Source organism: Lactuca saligna, chromosome 7 (genome assembly GCF_052625555.1).
Source record: "Lactuca saligna cultivar CGN05327 chromosome 7, ASM5262555v1, whole genome shotgun sequence".
Lineage (NCBI taxonomy): Eukaryota > Viridiplantae > Streptophyta > Magnoliopsida > Asterales > Asteraceae > Lactuca > Lactuca saligna.
This window is the reverse complement of record NC_136423.1, coordinates 48,813,186-48,831,472: the sequence shown is the minus strand read 5'-3', so window position 1 is coordinate 48,831,472 and position 18,287 is coordinate 48,813,186. Positions and strand designations below refer to the sequence as shown.

At 32.2% G+C, this 18,287-nt stretch overlaps 1 protein-coding gene and 1 long non-coding RNA gene across 2 annotated transcripts; one reads left to right on the top strand and one right to left on the bottom strand.

Moving 5' to 3' along the window:
* Positions 1 to 6,665: 6,665 nt before the first annotated feature.
* On the bottom strand, positions 6,666 to 7,818 carry LOC145005873 (1,4-dihydroxy-2-naphthoyl-CoA thioesterase 1-like). The gene is made up of 3 exons (XM_078964987.1): positions 7,281 to 7,818; positions 7,017 to 7,208; positions 6,666 to 6,917 (listed from the first exon to the last, which is right to left on the bottom strand). Exons 1-3 carry the CDS (start codon positions 7,419 to 7,421, stop codon positions 6,765 to 6,767), a joined length of 486 nt encoding a protein of 161 aa, XP_078821113.1. The 5' UTR covers positions 7,422 to 7,818; the 3' UTR covers positions 6,666 to 6,764.
* Positions 7,819 to 7,920: 102 nt separating this feature from the next.
* LOC145005874 (uncharacterized) lies at positions 7,921 to 8,812 on the top strand. Its single transcript, XR_013662698.1, has 3 exons — positions 7,921 to 8,036; positions 8,115 to 8,429; positions 8,495 to 8,812. It is a non-coding gene; the product is annotated as an uncharacterized LOC145005874 (long non-coding RNA).
* The last annotated feature ends 9,475 nt before the right edge of the window (positions 8,813 to 18,287 follow it).

The window sequence follows — 18,287 nt, the reverse complement described above, 5'->3', positions numbered from 1 at the left end:
TTATATGAATGCATGTGTGTTAATATCTGCGAAAATAGAAAGAGAATGATCCCAAAAAACCCGATGTTGTTTGCGTAAGAGAATGATGGAATCTCAACTACCGAGGTTGAGTACCAGCACGTATAGGTTACCATTTTATCCAAAAATAAAAGAGAATGGTTTCCCGTAAATTTTATAACGTTAATTCCTCTAAGTGAGCCGTTATAACCATACTAGATAATGATAATTTCGCCTGTCATGGCGTTTTTCAGATGCCGATGGAATAAGGTAAGGTTTTTGTCATCCTAGACTGGCCTAGTCTAACTGTAGCGAACAACTCAGGTGTGGGGTACCACCCCTGTATATATCTATACACAAACTCTCGCTCTCCCTCTAGGAGACTCTGGTTATAACTACTGGCTACGATTGTACACTCAATAGGTGTCAACCGACACGTCTCACTAGATCCTTAATTGAATTTACACGAAAAAAGAAAGAAACACATATAAGGTATATTCTAGGCCCAATAAACATGTAAGTGGACAACTAAGGCCCAATAAACATGTATATTATTTCCAGGCTCAAAAGGAAAATGAATGTATATCCAAAGTCTAGTATACATGTAAAAGGACAACTAAGTCTCACTAAACATGTAAAAGGATACTAAGGCCCACTAAACATGTAAGAAGACACTAAGGCCCACTAAACATTCAAAAGGACACTAAGGCCCACTAAACATGTAAAAGAACATTAAGGTCCACTAAACATGTATATTATTTCCTGGCCCAATAAAGGAAAGAATATATATAAGTTAACATGTCTAGATGTTTTAGAAGTATATATAAGTTATACAAACTTGCATCTAACATAAGTATAATAGCTTTTAGCATAATAAAAACAATTTCTTGTTTTTGATAATTATGTCGTTGTTTTTAGAAAAATTATAGAAAAAGCGTCGTAAGTCGAAATTCGAATCCGTAAACTCTGAGAGTTTGAAAAGTGAGTCTACTTATTCATAATTTTTACTATAATTTTAATGGCCTCAAACCAGTGTGAAAATGTTCATCTTCACAGACTGGTCTGAAATTATTCTAGAAATGATAAGCAGTTTTGTAAAAATCGTCAAAAATTGTAGAAAAATCATATGAACGTGTTCGAGTAGTTATTTTAAAGGTATAAACCTGAAATGTTCTCATGTAAAAATGTTTTGATAAATATTACCATTAAGGTGGTCAAAACAATTCGAAATTAGACCATAATGTTTCTGTTAAAAGCTGTTTTTTGAGTTTAGGTTATAGATGTTTGAACACAACACTTATTTTTGCTATTTAGGTTGTACAATTTCACGTATACAAGTTTATATGTAATATATAAGACAAAACATACTTTTCTCATGGTTTTTATGAAAATCTAAGTGTTAAACTTCATGTTCAAGTAAAGATCTAAAAAGTTAAACACATAACACAATAGTACATGCAAATATCCAACGGTTAAACGATAGTTGACTTGTATCCTCCCCCGAAAACATGAAAATTAAGAACGATATGGGGGTATGAAGCTTACCTTGGGGTTTCCAAAATGTAGATGAAGAGGAAGATGAAACTTTGAAGCTAACTTGAGTTCCTTGGGAGATCTTGAAATGGTGGTGGATCTAAGCTCCATATTCACGAAAATAGAGTTGTAAGAGGAAAGATCTTTGTAAAAACTTGAAACAAAACAGTGGAGTTAATCATGGACTTACCAAAGAGCTTAATAATCAACCTTTGATGATGAAGAACTCGAAAATGCTTGAGAGGATAAGGGAATCTTGAGAGAAGAATGAAATGAGAGTAATTATTTAAAATGAATTGTGGAGAGATGGGGAGTGCTTTGGCCGAGAATTTAAGGAGGAAGAGAGAGAGAGAGAGAGAGAGAGAGAGAGAGAGATGGATTTTCATGGTCATTACATGATAGTTAACACTTAATTGCCTAGATATTTGATGTGTAATGTGCATGGGTGTATGGGGGTTAATGGTGAGGTGGCATAAGCTCATTATTCCCATCTTTTGTCTCTCTCTTTTTTTTATATAAGAGCCCAAAAGAGGTTTTTCGGCCCACTAGAGCCTAAAAAGGGTTTTCGGCCCAACAAGGCCAAAAGGAGAAGTTATCGGCCCAATAGGGCCCAATAAGAAAGTCTTGGTCCAATCAGGGTTTTGGGTTGAGAATTCTTGGGCTAAGGCCCAAAATGATTGAGTTTGGCTTATTGGATCGAGTTTTGGGTTTATACAAACTAGTTTCGACTTGAATCACAATGTAGGAATGTATGAATTTGAATGGCATCATAGGTTGAGTTCTCTCTAAATGGCTTATTACAAGTTTTCATGGAGGAATTGTCTCGCCCAAGGACCAAAACCTTAACCCTAATTTGCTAGTTGTGACACAGAACACACATAGATGTTTTTTACTCTAAAGACTTCTAAAAAACAAATAACTACGATTTTAAAAGTTTTGCGCGTGTGCTACCACGCAACAATAAGAGATTTGAAGAAGTTTTTTTACAAAAAACAAACAACAACTTAGTGTCTTTTAAAATTTATTTTGAAATTTTAATCCAAACACCCCTTTAGTCGAATTTTATAATACAAACTTTATCACATCAAATTTTAGAAAGTACTTTTTTTGGGACTAATTTTATATAAGAGTGACGATTATGACAATAAACCTTTTAGAAGGTGTTACTTTTTAGGGATATCTTCATAAAAGTCCCAACATAATGGGTAAATTTTTTTAATAAAGTTCTAAATTTTATTTTTTGAATAAAGAAGTCCTCACTTTTTCACCTTTTGAATAGAAAGCATAAGAAACCGGCTAATTTGTTCACTTTAGCCCCTTTTGACCTGTTAAACAGGTCATGAGACCAAATTGTTAATTTTTCGAAAATAATGGGATTTTTTTGCAGATTTCATCAAAATTTTTATATAATGTATAAACATATTTTTTTACATATCTATATCTATTTTTATGTATTTGTGTATTTTTTTATGTTTTCATATGTATATATTTACGTATTTTTATGTATTTTAAATGTATAAACGTATTTTTTTTACTTATTTATATGTATTTTTAACCATTTTACATAGGTTTTATGTATTTTTATGTGTTATTTTTTATGTATTATGTATTTCTATGTATTTTTACGTATTTATGTATTTTTTAAAGCTTTTTATATAGATGTTTATGTATTTTAAATGTATAAATATATTTTTTATGATTTGATATATATTTTTAAGTATTTTACATATTTTTTATGCATTACAAATTTATGTCTTTTTTAAGTGTTTTATATAGATGTTTTTGTATATTTATGTATTTTCAATGTATAGACGTATTGTATTATGTATTTATATGTATTTTTTAAAGCATTTTATATATTTTTTGTGTGTTTTTATGTGTTTTTTAAGTATTATGTATTTATATGTATTTTTGCGTATGAAAAAACATCATAAATGGTCCCTGTGGTTTTCCAAATCTGAAGTTTAGTCCTTGTGGTTTAAAAAACTCATAGATGGTCCATGTGTTTTCAAAACTTTTGAGAATTAGTCCTTATTGCTAACTCCGTTAAGTTTTGTCCGTTAACTGAATGACATTTTCAACATTTCACGACCATACAGACCATTTATGATGTTTTCATTTATTTAAAAAAAAAGAAAAAAATGCAAAGGGGTCTTTTTCTCTCTCTCTCTCTCTCTCTCTCTCTCTCTACCCTTTACTGTCATCTTTCCTCTTCCCCAACCCATCTTGTCTCCCTCTGTTTCTTTCTGAATGCAACAGCCATTAAAGGGTTTTTTTAGGTTTCCACTTGCTTTAGCTTTGCAGTAGTAGCTCACTCATCAAACTTTAATTCAACTTTTTGCTCCTCTTTCTTATCAGATTGGACCAAATACTTATTTGAATGTCTCAATATATTGATAATTAAAAGGTCCAAAAAAGGGTCGATGTCTACAAGTGGTCGAATCTACTTATTTTCAAGTGTTACTTCTGTTAGAACTTATTCCATGGGCATTTAAGTGGCAGCTTGTGGTGTCTTCAAGTGGTTGAATATACAATTAGTGATCATTGTACAAAAATTGGTTGGATCTGTAGAGGAGATTAAGTGAAGAGCACTTTCGATTATAAACCTAGATCATTCTCCATCAGTGAAGACCACAATCTTTAGTCGAGGCAGGAGACCTTTATCATTGATCTGCCTTTTCCTCTCTCATTCTGAAACTATTTTCTTGAATCATACACCGTATTTATTCTTTAACACGGACATTAACAATTGATTTTCTGGTTTTTGCTCTTCAAGAACAATCGATTTTATGTGTTTGTTTCTGAACTGAAAATCGATTTTTACCCCTTCATCAGTTCTTCATCCTTTAAGAACTCCACAAAAGATACAAAAAAAAAGGATCTTTGTGGAAGCTCTCGTTGGTGTTGTGTTTCTTGAGCATCGATCTAATGTCTTTTCAACGGGAGAAGACTCTGTGATGAATCCTTTTTGGAATTCCGGGGAAGAATCGTCGAGGAAGAATGACATTGATCGAAACGATGATGAGGAAGCGGAGGAAAGAGATGGACTTCGGTGATAGGATGGTCTGATTCGAGAAAGAGATAGATAGATAGGTAGAGAGAGAGAGGGGGGAGGGGAGAGAGAGAGACCCTTTTGTATTTTTTTTTTTAAATAAATGAAAACATCATAAATGGTCCTTTGGTCGTGAAATGATGAAAATGTCCTTCAGTTAACGGACAAAACTTAACGGAGTTAGCAATAAGGACCAATCCTCAAAAGTTTTGAAATCATAGGAACCATCTGTGATGTTTTTAAACCACGAGGACTAAACTTCAGATGTTAGGAAACCACAGGGACCATATATTATGTTTTTTCTTTGCGTATTTATATATATTTTTAGTTTTCTTATATGGATGGTTATGTAGTTTTATATATATTAAATGTTTAATTGTATTATTTTTATGCGTTTATATAAATTTTACGTAAAAATAATGCAATTAAACATTTAATATACATAAAAAATACATAAACATTTATATAAGAAAACTAAAAAAATACATATAAATACGTAAAAAAAATACGTTTATACACTTAAAATAAATAATTATACAAAACATCTATATAAAAAACTTTTAAAAAAATACATAAATACGTAATACAAAAAAATATGTAAATACTTAAAAATAGATATAAATACGTAAAAATTAGTTTACACACTTAATATGCATAAACATCTATATAAAAAAGCTTAAAAATACATAAATATGTAAAAATATATAAAAATACATATAAATACATAATACATAAAACATAACACATAAAAATATATAAAAAAATATATATGTAAAATGGTTAAAAATAAATATAAATAAGTAAAAATATACGTTTATACACTTAAAATACATAAAAATACATAACTATATACATATAAAAACATAAAAAATACTAAAATACATAAAAATAGATATAGATATGTAAAAAATATGTTTATATATTACACTAAATTTTGACGAAATTTGCAAAAAAATCCTATTATTTTCGAAAAATTAACAATTTGGTCACATTACCTACTGAACAGGTCAAAAAAGGCTAAAGTGAATAAATTAACCAGTTTCTTGGGATTTTCTATTCAAAATGTAAAAAAAGTCAAAACTTTTTTATTCAAAAAATAAAATTTATGACTTTGTTAAAAATTTATCCAAAACATTAGGACTTTTCTAGAAATATCTCTTACTTTTTTTATGGTAAATATCTTAACATATGATAAACTCTTTAACATTACTTATTTTTCGATTCAAAGTTTTAACGTGTTATTAATTCAAGTATCTACAAATTTTAACATTTGGATGATTTCGATCACGATAAATTTTATATTACGTTTTTTTTTATATGTGAAGCAACAAATTTAATCCACTCCTAAACTATTTATAATTTCATTTTATACCCAGATGAAACTTAAACTTTTGACTTTGAGAGAACATAAACCCTTAGAGAAAAATTTCTTAGCAAGTGGCTTATATTTATTTCAACTTAAACTTTTGACTTTGAGAGAACATAAACCCTTAGAGAAAAATTTCTTAGCAAGTGGCTTATATTTATTTCATCTGGAAACCCCTTAGAGAAAAATTTCTTAGCAAGTGAAATATATTTATTTGATGATGAATTTTTTTAACATTTGACTCACATTTTGGGCGACAAACTTTCAAAATATGTATATATTTTATGTAGGATTTTTAACATGTGACTACAACAGTTCAAAGTGAATATTAAAACGTGGCCCATTTCTCTGATGACAACTTTTTAAAATATTAATGTATTGTCAAACATATTACCTTTTTTCATGATGCTAAAAATTTATTGAATGAACATGCTGAGTGCACATGTTTTAGAAAGTTTGCCACAAAAAGTAGTTACACCATATAACTTTATGCTATAAAAAAATAGGCATACTTTGTAAACTTGTCATAGAAGATTATGTTTTTAAAATTGCTTATCATGACAAATAACTTTACTAATGACATAACATGTCCTGTTAAATGATTGTAGTGTATTTGAGATGCATTACATCGTTATATTGTGACTGTAAGATCAGGTGTACCAAAACCAATACTAAAATTGATCTCAATGAGACAATTTAACATTTCTTGGTTGCATGTGTAACAAACATAAAATTGGATTTATTATTTTAACAAACACTATCACATTTCTACAAAATGTAATTTATTGTATGATGGAATAAATTTAGGGTTCATATTCATAACTTTGCATACTTCTTTAAATTTTGAGCAGCATTCTTGGCATTATCAGGCACAGGCAAGTTTGTGAGAAGAGTAACTCTTGATGACGATATAAGCAATCTACTTTCTGAGTTATTAGGATCAATCTTCCATAGCCTCACCTCCCATACCTGTTCAAATTCTCATCATTTTCGCATATAATTTGCTTTTTAGGCTTCACATTATCAAGAAATTGCCAAGAATTATCAAGAAATGGAAAGATCAGGGACCTGAATCGTGTTCCCGACGTGAAGAGGTGTGGCTTCAGCAAACACGAGATCGCCGATGTCAGCTCGTTTGAGGTGGTTGATGCTGAGCTGTACTCCGGCGACTCTCTTCCATCCCGACGCCATGTGTGCACCCATACTCGCGAGCGCCTCTGCTATTAACGCCGATACTCCGCCGTGTAACACCTTGAACGGCTGTTCATTTTGATTCAGATATCAGTTTCAATTTTGGGTGAAAGCGGTGTAAAATCGAAAATTTAATATCACCTGACATGACTTCTCGGTGACCTGAAGACGACCGGTGACTTTTTGTGCCGATAACTCATCGATCTCAAAGCCGATTGCATGTAGCGGCATATCCAAAGACTTCGTCTTTGGTTCTGTCGTTGGTGGGGAAGGTGAATCCATGCCGGATTTTGTCTGGGCTAACGAATTGATGGTGGATTGATATGTAATTGAATAGGGGAATCAGATAGATAAAAATTTACGAATATTGTTGTTGACTTGTCAGAAGGATAGGGTAGGTATGGTATGTGGATATCGTTTTACAATGGAATACTCAAGAGAGGTTCAATCATTACTTTCTTAATTTCTTTCCACCAACTCATGAACAGAGAGAAATCGAAAACTAGCAGCAACACACGGCGGCGGACGGTGGTTAATGAAATCAAAGACAAAGAGACGAACTAGAGACTAATTAGGGCTCCGATTCTTTGAGATTGGGATTTCATAGCAAATTAAAAAGAGTGATTCCAAGAAGATATATGATTCAAATGTAGAAACTAAGTTCCGGCGGTGGATCGGAGGAGCTGCTCTGTAGCTCCCGGAGAGGATGTTTATATGCCATTGTGGGGATGGTGAAAGGTGGGTGGAATCGATCAGATTAAATCTTAGCCGTTGGATTATTGTTAGGTGGAGTTGGTTGACTAAAGTCAAAATTTTATGATATATTTTTTTTGTTTGTTTAGTTAACATCATTTGCTTTCTGTCATCCTTAAAAAGTGAGGGATTTGACTTAGTAAGGTAATTAAGTATTTCAAATGTTCACATATGGGTAATATTGTTTTTTTTGTACTCATTTACTCAACAAACTTGTTTCAGCCGTTCAATAATAACCAACATTACCGGTTATTGTAAGTTTTGGGTGATGTGGCATCTACGTGGCTTGTACGCTACAATACTCATCACCTACGTGGCATTGAGAAGTGCTTACATTATAAGAGGGTGAGATACGACAGCTTATTAATTAAAACCCTAGATCGATCGATGGCATCTTCTTCCTCATCCTTTTCTTCCAAACGACAAGATGAATTACAACCGGATCATCCATGTGATTGCGATTTGCCATCTCGTGTGAAGACATCAAGAACCCCAGACAATCCTGGAAGGAAATTCAGAGTTTGTCAAAACTCACTGGTAATTCATATTTTTTACTTCTTCTTCATCCTTCAATTTAACATGTTCTTATAAATTTCTTGAAGAATGGAAAAAGTCCAAGCTGTAAATTTTGGCAATGGTTGGATGAGGATGAAGGGAGGAAAGATGGAAGAGGGCATTACAGGATGAAAGCAGAAGAAAGCTGCAATCTTACCTTGAAAATTTGTACCTTGGAGAATGAAATCAGCATATGTAGGATGAAGATTGAAGAAGAGAAGAACAGGAATAAACAAGAACTTGACAAAGTCAACTGGAAATTGTTTACCCATAGACTTGCATTAATTTTCTTGTTTCTCTTGTATGTCAAAATGTTTTTTTAAATTATGTATTATGATGTAGTATGACTAAATTATGTATGCTTTTGTGATGTTTTCAATGAAAAAGGTTATATTCTATCATTGGAATGGAATAGTACATTGTAATGGAATGGGTATTAAACTTGGTAGTATAAAAGATAGTAATAAACATTGTTATGGAATTGAATCATTGTAATTGAATCATTGGAATTGAATCATTGGAATGGTAGTGTACAAAACTTGTAATGTTATTGTTAATCACTGGAATTGAATTGTTCAAACAATGTAATGGAATTGTGATTACATTGTAAAGGAACTGTGATTACAGTTGATATTCTAAAAGATGGTAATAAATTATAAATAATACAAATGGTATTAGAAAGATGTGCAAAAGATGGTAATTGAAACATTGGAATGGTAGTGTACAAAACTTGTAATGTTATTGTGAATCATTGGAATTGAATTGTTCAAACAATGTAATGGAATTATGATTACACTGTAAAGGAATTGTGATTACAGTTGATATTCTAAAAGTTGGTAATAAATTATAAATAATACTAATGGTATTAGAAAGATGTGCAAAAGATGGTAATATATTATAGACATTCCAGGGAACATTGACTTCAAAAGATGTGTCAAAAGTTTTACATAACATAGTTAAACATTCATTACACCCAAAAGATGTGCAAAAAGTTAAGCTATTCCAACTAGTTTTCAAAAGATGTGCCAAAAGATTCCAAAGTTAAAAGATGTCAGTCAAAGATGCCAAAAACATTAACAACAGTACAATAAGCCAAAAGTTAATCCAACTCATACGGATTGTCATCACTACTGCCCTGTTTTCCCTCCCACATCTTTCTTATCTTCGGTTTTGTAATTCTTTCTGAAGGTTTCCTTGCCCTCTTTCCCACTACAACTTGAAAAGCTGGTATTTCCACTTGATCTTGAACTACAATTTGGTTAGCATCTTCAACTTGAACTTGCACTTCAGGTTCAACTTCAGCTTGAACTGCGAGGTGAACTTCAACTTGGTTAGCATCATGAACTTCAGGATGATTTTCAGGTTCAACTTTAGCTTGCACTTCATCTTGAACTTCATGTTGCACTCCATCTTGGACTTCAGGTTCTACTCCATCTTCAACTTCAGGTTGCACATCATCTTCAAATTCAAGATCAAAAGAGTCAACATCACTTTCAGGTTCTATTTCAACTTCACTGTCACTGTCAATATCAACTTCATGTGCCAATACAACCTTCACTTTATCTGTTTTGTATTACTTGAAAAGTTAAGTTACGCTCAATATGTTAAGTTATACAAGTTATATACAAATAAATATATCAAACATACCAGCTTTCTTGGATTTCTTTTTCTTTGAACTTGCATTTGATGATTCCCCAATTGGTTTTTGAGGACAGGTTGTTCTATTATGCCCACTTTCCCTACATATGCTGCATTTCATCACACTACCTCTTTTTGTGATTGAATGCTTTTTTCCTTGGTTTTCCCTCTCAATCTGATCCCTTTTCCTTTTTGTTGATGGTCTTCCTGGTAGCCTTATCCTTTTGGGGGGCAATGGGCTGATGTAGTCTACATGAGGCCACATGTCACTACCATTTAGTGGGTTAATGGTATTCCTGTAACAGTTTAGGTACATTGATGTGGTAAACCATGGTGACACATACTCCTGTACATCCCTGTTGAGGCTTGCAATGCAAGCATACCCATGCACACAAGGGTAACCTGTTAACTGCCAAGTTCTGCAGGCACATGTCCTACTACCAATATCCACAACATATGCATCATACCCAAGTCTGACTTCATACTGTTGATAACCAGATGGTATTACTTTCCAAAACCTGTCCATATACACATGTTTAAAGACAAACATATATAAGGACAAACATGTTTAAAGACAAACATATATAAGGACAAACAGTTTTAAGCACTTACCTTTGAAGATCCTTAAGCTTGGACAACTTCAGCCTAATGGTAGGACATATGGTTAAATCCCAAGATTTCCCCTTAATCTTCTGTCTATAAAGCCTCTCCATCACATAAATTCGAATTTCTTCTAACATGGTGATTAGTGGTCTCTTCCTAGCAACTTCAATCACAGAGTTGAAACTCTCAGAGATACCATTTTCATATGCATCACAAGCCCTATCAGTCTGAAAAAATGCTTTACTCCAAGTTTTAGGGTCCCTTTCCATCAAATGGTCATAATCTAGTGGCTCTAATTTCTTGATTTCATTCATGTGTTGTTCAAATTTTGCAGGGGTAGTAGCTGCAGCAGCATACCAGAAAAGCTTCCTAAACACTTGGCCCTTAAACCTTTTCAGGAAGTTAGCACATATGTGATGGGTTTTAAGCATTCTAACACTTCCTAAGTGTACATGCAACCCTAATAACCTTGGATCTATGTTTGTCTAATTGTCATGCAAAGTTGAATTCCAAGGTTATATTCCTATCTAGCATACATGGGGAACAATTTTAACATAAAGTATAGATAGAATAACTTACCTTGTTGTTGTTTGTGTTCCTTGAAACCTTGTGAGCCTAGCACCCCAAGTGTGATGCCTCAAATGCTTCACACAACACCAAATGCTCTTGGAAGAACTTATGAGAGAATACTCACTTCTTCAAAATCGGCCAAGCCCTCTTGATTCTTAGTGTAGCCGATTTTGGGTGGAGAAAATGTTACTTATATAGTGTTGACACATCTAGGGTTAAACCCTAATGTGTCATGACTCTTCATTTCCATGACCCATGGGTTTGTAACTCCCATGGAGCATCCATGGAGCATCCTATGGGTGGAACCCAACTTGATAGTCCATGGAGCCTTTTAGCCCACTATACAAGATATGGATGATTTAAATAATCAACCCATATATTTAATTAGTTATCTTTTGATCACTTAATTAATTCTAAATTAATTCTTGATCAAACTAATCAAATAATATTATTAATATATTAGAACTTATAATATATTAATAATCTCCAAGTGTTATTTCTCTCATTTAGTCTATCCAATTGCATGGTGCCATGCAACCCAAATGGACCATGCCGGGTCAGGTCAAGTACATACCAAAAATAGTTATGGACTTAGACACCTTATCCAACAATATGTGCCTAGCACATTGCCTATGCTCTGCTGCTGGGACCCTTTCCTTCATAGCCTCAAGTAATCCCTGTTAGCAATAGACACAAAATTTAAACAACAAAAACATAACATAAGCTAAAATAAAGATGAAAATAATAAAAATTGATTACTTTGTGTTGGTCTGATATCAAGGTTAGTCCATGCCCAACTCCCATTCCAAGGTCCTCAATTAGAAGGTTAATAAACCACTTCCATGTTTCTTTACTTTCCACTGATACAACAGCCCAAGCAATGGGATATATATGGTTATTTGCATCTCTACCTATAGCAGAGAGCAACTGACCTCTGCATATGCCCTTTAGGAAGCAACCATCTAGTCCAATTACCCTCCTACAACCTTCAATCCATCCATCCTTCAATCCCTTGAAACATACATAAAACTTTGAGAAATATGTGGTTCCATCAGGCATGACATCTACATCCATCTTCACTGTTGATCCAGGGTTAGTCCTTCTTATCTCTTCTCCATAGCTCCATGTTTTTGCATAATGCTCTTTCAAAGTACCCTCTATCTCCTGAAATGCATACTTCCTTGCATTTCTGCATTGACCAACACTTGCAATCAAATTAAATTTCTTGCTGACCTTAGCTTTCAACTTCCTTATACTCATCTTTAATTTCTGAAGTATATGATTCATGAAATTCTTTGCTATCCATTTATAGGTAACAATGGACCCAAATTTGAACACTCTTGCACAATTATGCATATCATTCAGAGATTTAATCTGGAATGATTTTTCACTGCTCATCCAGGTTGCCCATAATCTAAAAGGACAACCTTTACCCTGTTTATTTGTCTTACCTTTACAACATTTTACCAATAACCTTTCATGATCACTTTTCTCATACCATAAATCATATCCATTTTTGACTGCATAGTTGGTGATACACAACTTCAATTCCAATGGATTAGAAAACTTCATACCCAAAACTGGCACCATTTGCTCCCATTCTTGATTCTCATTATGGACAGGGAACACAACATCCTTAAGTTTCCCATTGTTTACTTCCTCTTCATCATCATCACTAATATGCCCTGAAAGTTTGTCCAAGAATGGGTCTCTAACAGTTTTATCAAAAGTATGTTCATCTTCATCATCCCATTCATGTTCATATTCCATTTTCATTGAAACTTCAGAATCCTTGTCATCCTCTTCATCCAACTCATCCAACTCATACCCTTTACCATCTTCTAAGAACTCGTTATCAGCCCAATCAAGAATTGGTTCATTTCGGTGGTCAATGTACACATCTAACTCACTCTCAAGACTATCACTCTCCAGACTATAAACAGTCTCCACAAACTCCCAATAATCAGCATCACTGTCGATTCTTCTAATACCCTCACACAAGCTTTCCTTTCTCATATAGTAGTAGACATTATCACATTCTCCATTTGTTAATTTCGTAAGCCACAAAAGAAACTCTTTATACGTAAATCCCCCAAAATCCACATCACGTACATTTGTTTTTACGGGGTCTAAGTACACCAATGGGTTTGGCGAAAAGAATCCATTGTAATGAAAATCTACAGATACATACATACCTGTAGATGAGGATGCCATGCTAGTAGTCGACTTCAATTCCAACTTCAATTCCAAGACCTAATCGTCGATTTGATGTATCGATTGATTTCTCACAGAAGAAGGTAATCGAGGTGTGTTAGCTGACGATGACGAACCCTAATTAAATGAGAAAGGGGTGTAATGGCCACGTAAGATTCCACGTAATGTTTTAAACCGAGCTAAATCAATGTTACCGGCTAAAACAGGTAATAGCCGGTAATGTTGGTTATTATTGAACGGCTGAAACAAGTTTGTTGGATAAATGAGTACAAAAAAAACAATATTACCCATATGTGAACATTTGAAATACTTAATTACCTTAGTAAGTCAAATTCCCTAAAAAGTGTTGTTTATATCACAATTAAACATTCCTGACCTTTATTCAGGTTTTTTATTTTTCGTCATTGGAAGGAAATTTCGGTAGCATATTTAATGGGAAATTAATCGTAAATCTTTCCGTTTTTATTATGTTATTTTTATACAACTTCTTAATTTTTTTTTCTTTATCTTGTTTTACCAATTTCTTCATTTCCATCAAGTGAAACTTGCAACAAAATTCTTAATATTAAAAGCTTTTGGGTTTTGTTTTATGTACTTTTTCAGATTTACATAGTGCCGTGTTTCTCGTTTCAACTTATCACTTGTCGATTATAATATCGTTTAGGTTCATTTAATATATATATATATATATATATATATATATATATATATATATATATATATATATATATATATATATATATATATATATATATATATATATATATATATATATATATATAGGAAAGGGTTATATGGAAAATAAACAATTAGGGCAACACATGTTGGAACCAATAAAAGCATGCCAACACATCATTTTGGAATAACTATATAAATAACTTCCATAGTAGATTGCTTATGAATAAAGAATTGGACACGTGTCACTTGATCATTGGTTCCAACATATCTTGCCCTAATTGTTCATTTTCCATTGAACCTATATATATATATATATATATATATATATATATATATATATATATATATATATATATATATATATATATATATATATATATATATATATATATATATAAATTCAAATAAAAACAGTAAATAGTGTGAGAACTAAAAAGTATAAAAATACTATATTTATGTTATTATTATATAATAAATATTGTATATATTTATTATTGAAGTAATTCTAATATGAATATTAACATTTGATTATTCATATATTCATTAGAATGTTATTATTCTATTATAAATTAATTTATGTGCATTTTCCTAGCAAATTCTATTATAGAAGTAAGTTTAAATAAAAACAGTAAATAGTGTGAGAATGTAAAAACATTATGTTTATGTTATTATTCTGTAATGAATGTTATATATGTTTATTATTGAAGTAATTTTAATATGAATATTAACGTTTGATTATTCATATATTCATTAGAATGTTATTATTCTATTATAAATTTATGTATATACATTTTTGTTGTAAAATTCTAATTTTAGTTTTAACCTGCGACAATTCATTTATTCATTGCTGAATAATGATATAAAGTTGTGGATACAAAATTTATTGTAGAATAATAACATAAAAGTAGTGTTTTTACGTTCTCATACTATTTACTGTTTTTATTTGAACTATCCCCTATATATATATATATATATATATATATATATATATATATATATATATATATATATATATATATATAGTTAAACACTAAAAATTGAATATCTACAATTACTTTATAAATTAAACAAAATACTAAATCTTATCCGGTCAAACAATTAAAATAGTCACGTGACACCTTTGAATTAGTATTCCTCAATTGCAGTCAAATGAATCAGTCAACACCAACTACACTTTGTATAACATCTCCACTTCTTCGATCATGAGTCACCACCATTCATCACTCTCTCCAAGAGCAACCCTAATCAAATTCTACATTAGCCGCCTTAAAAACCTTATCATTTCCACCACCACCATGTTATCGCTTACAACAAACAACTCACACCACAAATCAAGATTCATCGCTACCTCCATCTCATTCTCCACTACCATTTACAACCACTACTACCGATATCACATCCTACCAACATCTTCTCTATTTAAGAAATATCTTGACCACAGAAAACTCCACCGCTCCCCACAATAATCATCATCGCCTCTTCCTTCTTCCTTGGACACAATTACCACCATCGTTAAATACCCACACACCTCTTATTCCCAAACAACATGTGTCATCTCCAATGTTACCAGTTGTAAAATCTCAAATCCTAGCCACTACACCAGAAACCCTAACGCCATTGTCGAATATCTACCCCACTTCTTTTATGTCTCTATCTAAAATTGTCACAATTGGGAGATTTTACAACCAACAAGGCCTAAACCCTAACCAAGAATAAGTGAATTCACAACATAACTTGATGCAATAGAACTTTGAAAACCAAGAGAGCATGCTTATACAAGTTCATATGTATATAAACTTGTGATAGCCAAGTTGTAATGAACCTTTGTAAGGAAAATGAAGTCAACAAGCCATCAAGGACTCAAAGTAGTCAACACAAGTCCAAGTAATAAATCTATATGCATGTTATCGTATATTACTTAAATTTTTCGATTTTTAGAATGTTGGAACTCTATAGAACCAAAATCAACTTCTTAGGAACACTATAGGACTGAAATCAAATACTTTTAAGAATCTAGAACCGAAATCACCTTCAAGGAATTAGCCAAGACCAAAAACACATGACCTAAAGCTAATTAGAGCCCAAAACCCAACCTTTTGGGACCAAAATCCCTTCTTTAAGGTCCATTAGGACCGAAATCAGTCTTTTGTGAGTGATTTAGGATGATTTAAGTCATGTTGGGTAGCAAACACCTTCTTTATGGCTGCAAACTAAAGTGAATTCCCCAAGAACGCTTCCAGTAGATAAGGTTGACCTTGAGATGTGATACCTATTTCTATTTCCCATGCAATTCATAATTTTCTACATAATATCCGACGTATATCCAAAAAGAAACCAACAATCCTCAAAGTAAACTTCACATCCACCTTACTCCTCTTATTTGAATAAGGTTATCCTCACTAAACCTCACCACTCTTTCATCTTGTTTCTGATTAATTCATACTCTCTCAAAAATCCCTCCCTCACTTCACTTAGCAAACAATTCCAGACCTTCTCAAGAACAAACCTAAAATCGTTCAAGCTCAACATTCTCCAAGTATCATCCCTAGATCCTTGTAAGTATTTCGAGTTTGGCTAGTGATTCTACACATTATTTTGTTGATTTATCCTATTTACACAAAATATTATGTGTTGACAACCTTAGGGTATCGTAATCTTCAAGAGTTCATCAAACACTCCAAGTGTTTTAAGCTCAAAACCTTCATCTCATCACTTCAACTACATACATCAACCACTCAAGGTGAGTTCATACCCCCCACATTTTTTCCAAGATTTTCTATGTTTTAGGGGGGGGGGGGGGGGAATACAAGTAAAACACAAGAAATATTGTGTTGAAAAATATAAATTGTTTATTATATTTTCACGTACTTTATGTATATATTTTACGCAAAAATACTAGACTCGTTGCTACCAAACATATAAAATCTTACTTATAAAGTTGTTAAAAATACTAAAGTTTTACCATTTCATCGAAACATACACTTTTAAACTATAATAGGTATAGTTTGGGGAACATTCACGTTATTTTACTTTTTTGGGTCAAAGGAATAATTATATAAAAATATGATTATTTTATAGAATGTAAATACTATAAAAGGATAATACATACAATAACAAGAAAAGTATAACTTCAGCACAGTTTCTGTAAACTAGGTAATACATGATTGTGAGCAACTACTTCGTTTTACCAAAAATGGTACCCGTTAAAATCCTAAATTATAACCATAGTCTCCTAGAGGGAGAGCGTAAGTTTGTGTATAGATCTATATGAGATTGACAACCCCGCATCTAATTTGTTCGCTACAATTAGACCAGCAAGTCTAGGGTGACAAATGCCATAACTTTCCAATGCCTGAAGAACAAGCCATTAGTCATACTAGCATGGTTATAATAAACACTCACAATAATCATTAACTAAATATTTACGTAATGATATATTTTCGAACAGTCTTAAAGGGGTATTCACTCTGTGATTACTTAGTATATACATTAGGGTTATTTAAAAGTAATGTACGATAGACATTGATATGTGTGATTTCCGCCTTATTGAATGTTCGTTTTTTGGTTGTGGGCTTAGGGCAGAATCACCCTTTTCGACTCCCTGTTCGATCTCAATTTTATATAACTTGTATGTACAAAGTGATCATAGGAGGGTATTAACATCACATCTAGATACAATGCAAACACATCTTCAGCTAGTTTTACTTCTGAGTAAAACTACATATCATTAAATTAAGTATGGAAATTATACTTGTACTTTAAGGTCTTGGAACGTTTAAGTCTACAATTCGGTTTTATGGAAAATATAGGATTTTCCAGGATAAACATCATTATTTTACAAGCAAGCAGTTTACATTTCAAATTTTTGGAAACAAATACGATTACTTACTCTTTGGTTAGGACCATTATTTTTGATACGATGAATACTTAGTTTATACATCAGAGTTATATATAAATAATATCCTATAGGCAGTGGAATACGTGATTTCCGCCTTACTTCCTGTTTCTTGTTTGATTGTAGGCCTAGGGAAGAATCACACAATCAACTGTCTGTTTGATATTTGTTTATATATAACTAGTACACACTGAGGAACCATAGTAGGGACCAATATGGGTCATATTACTTATATAAAATCA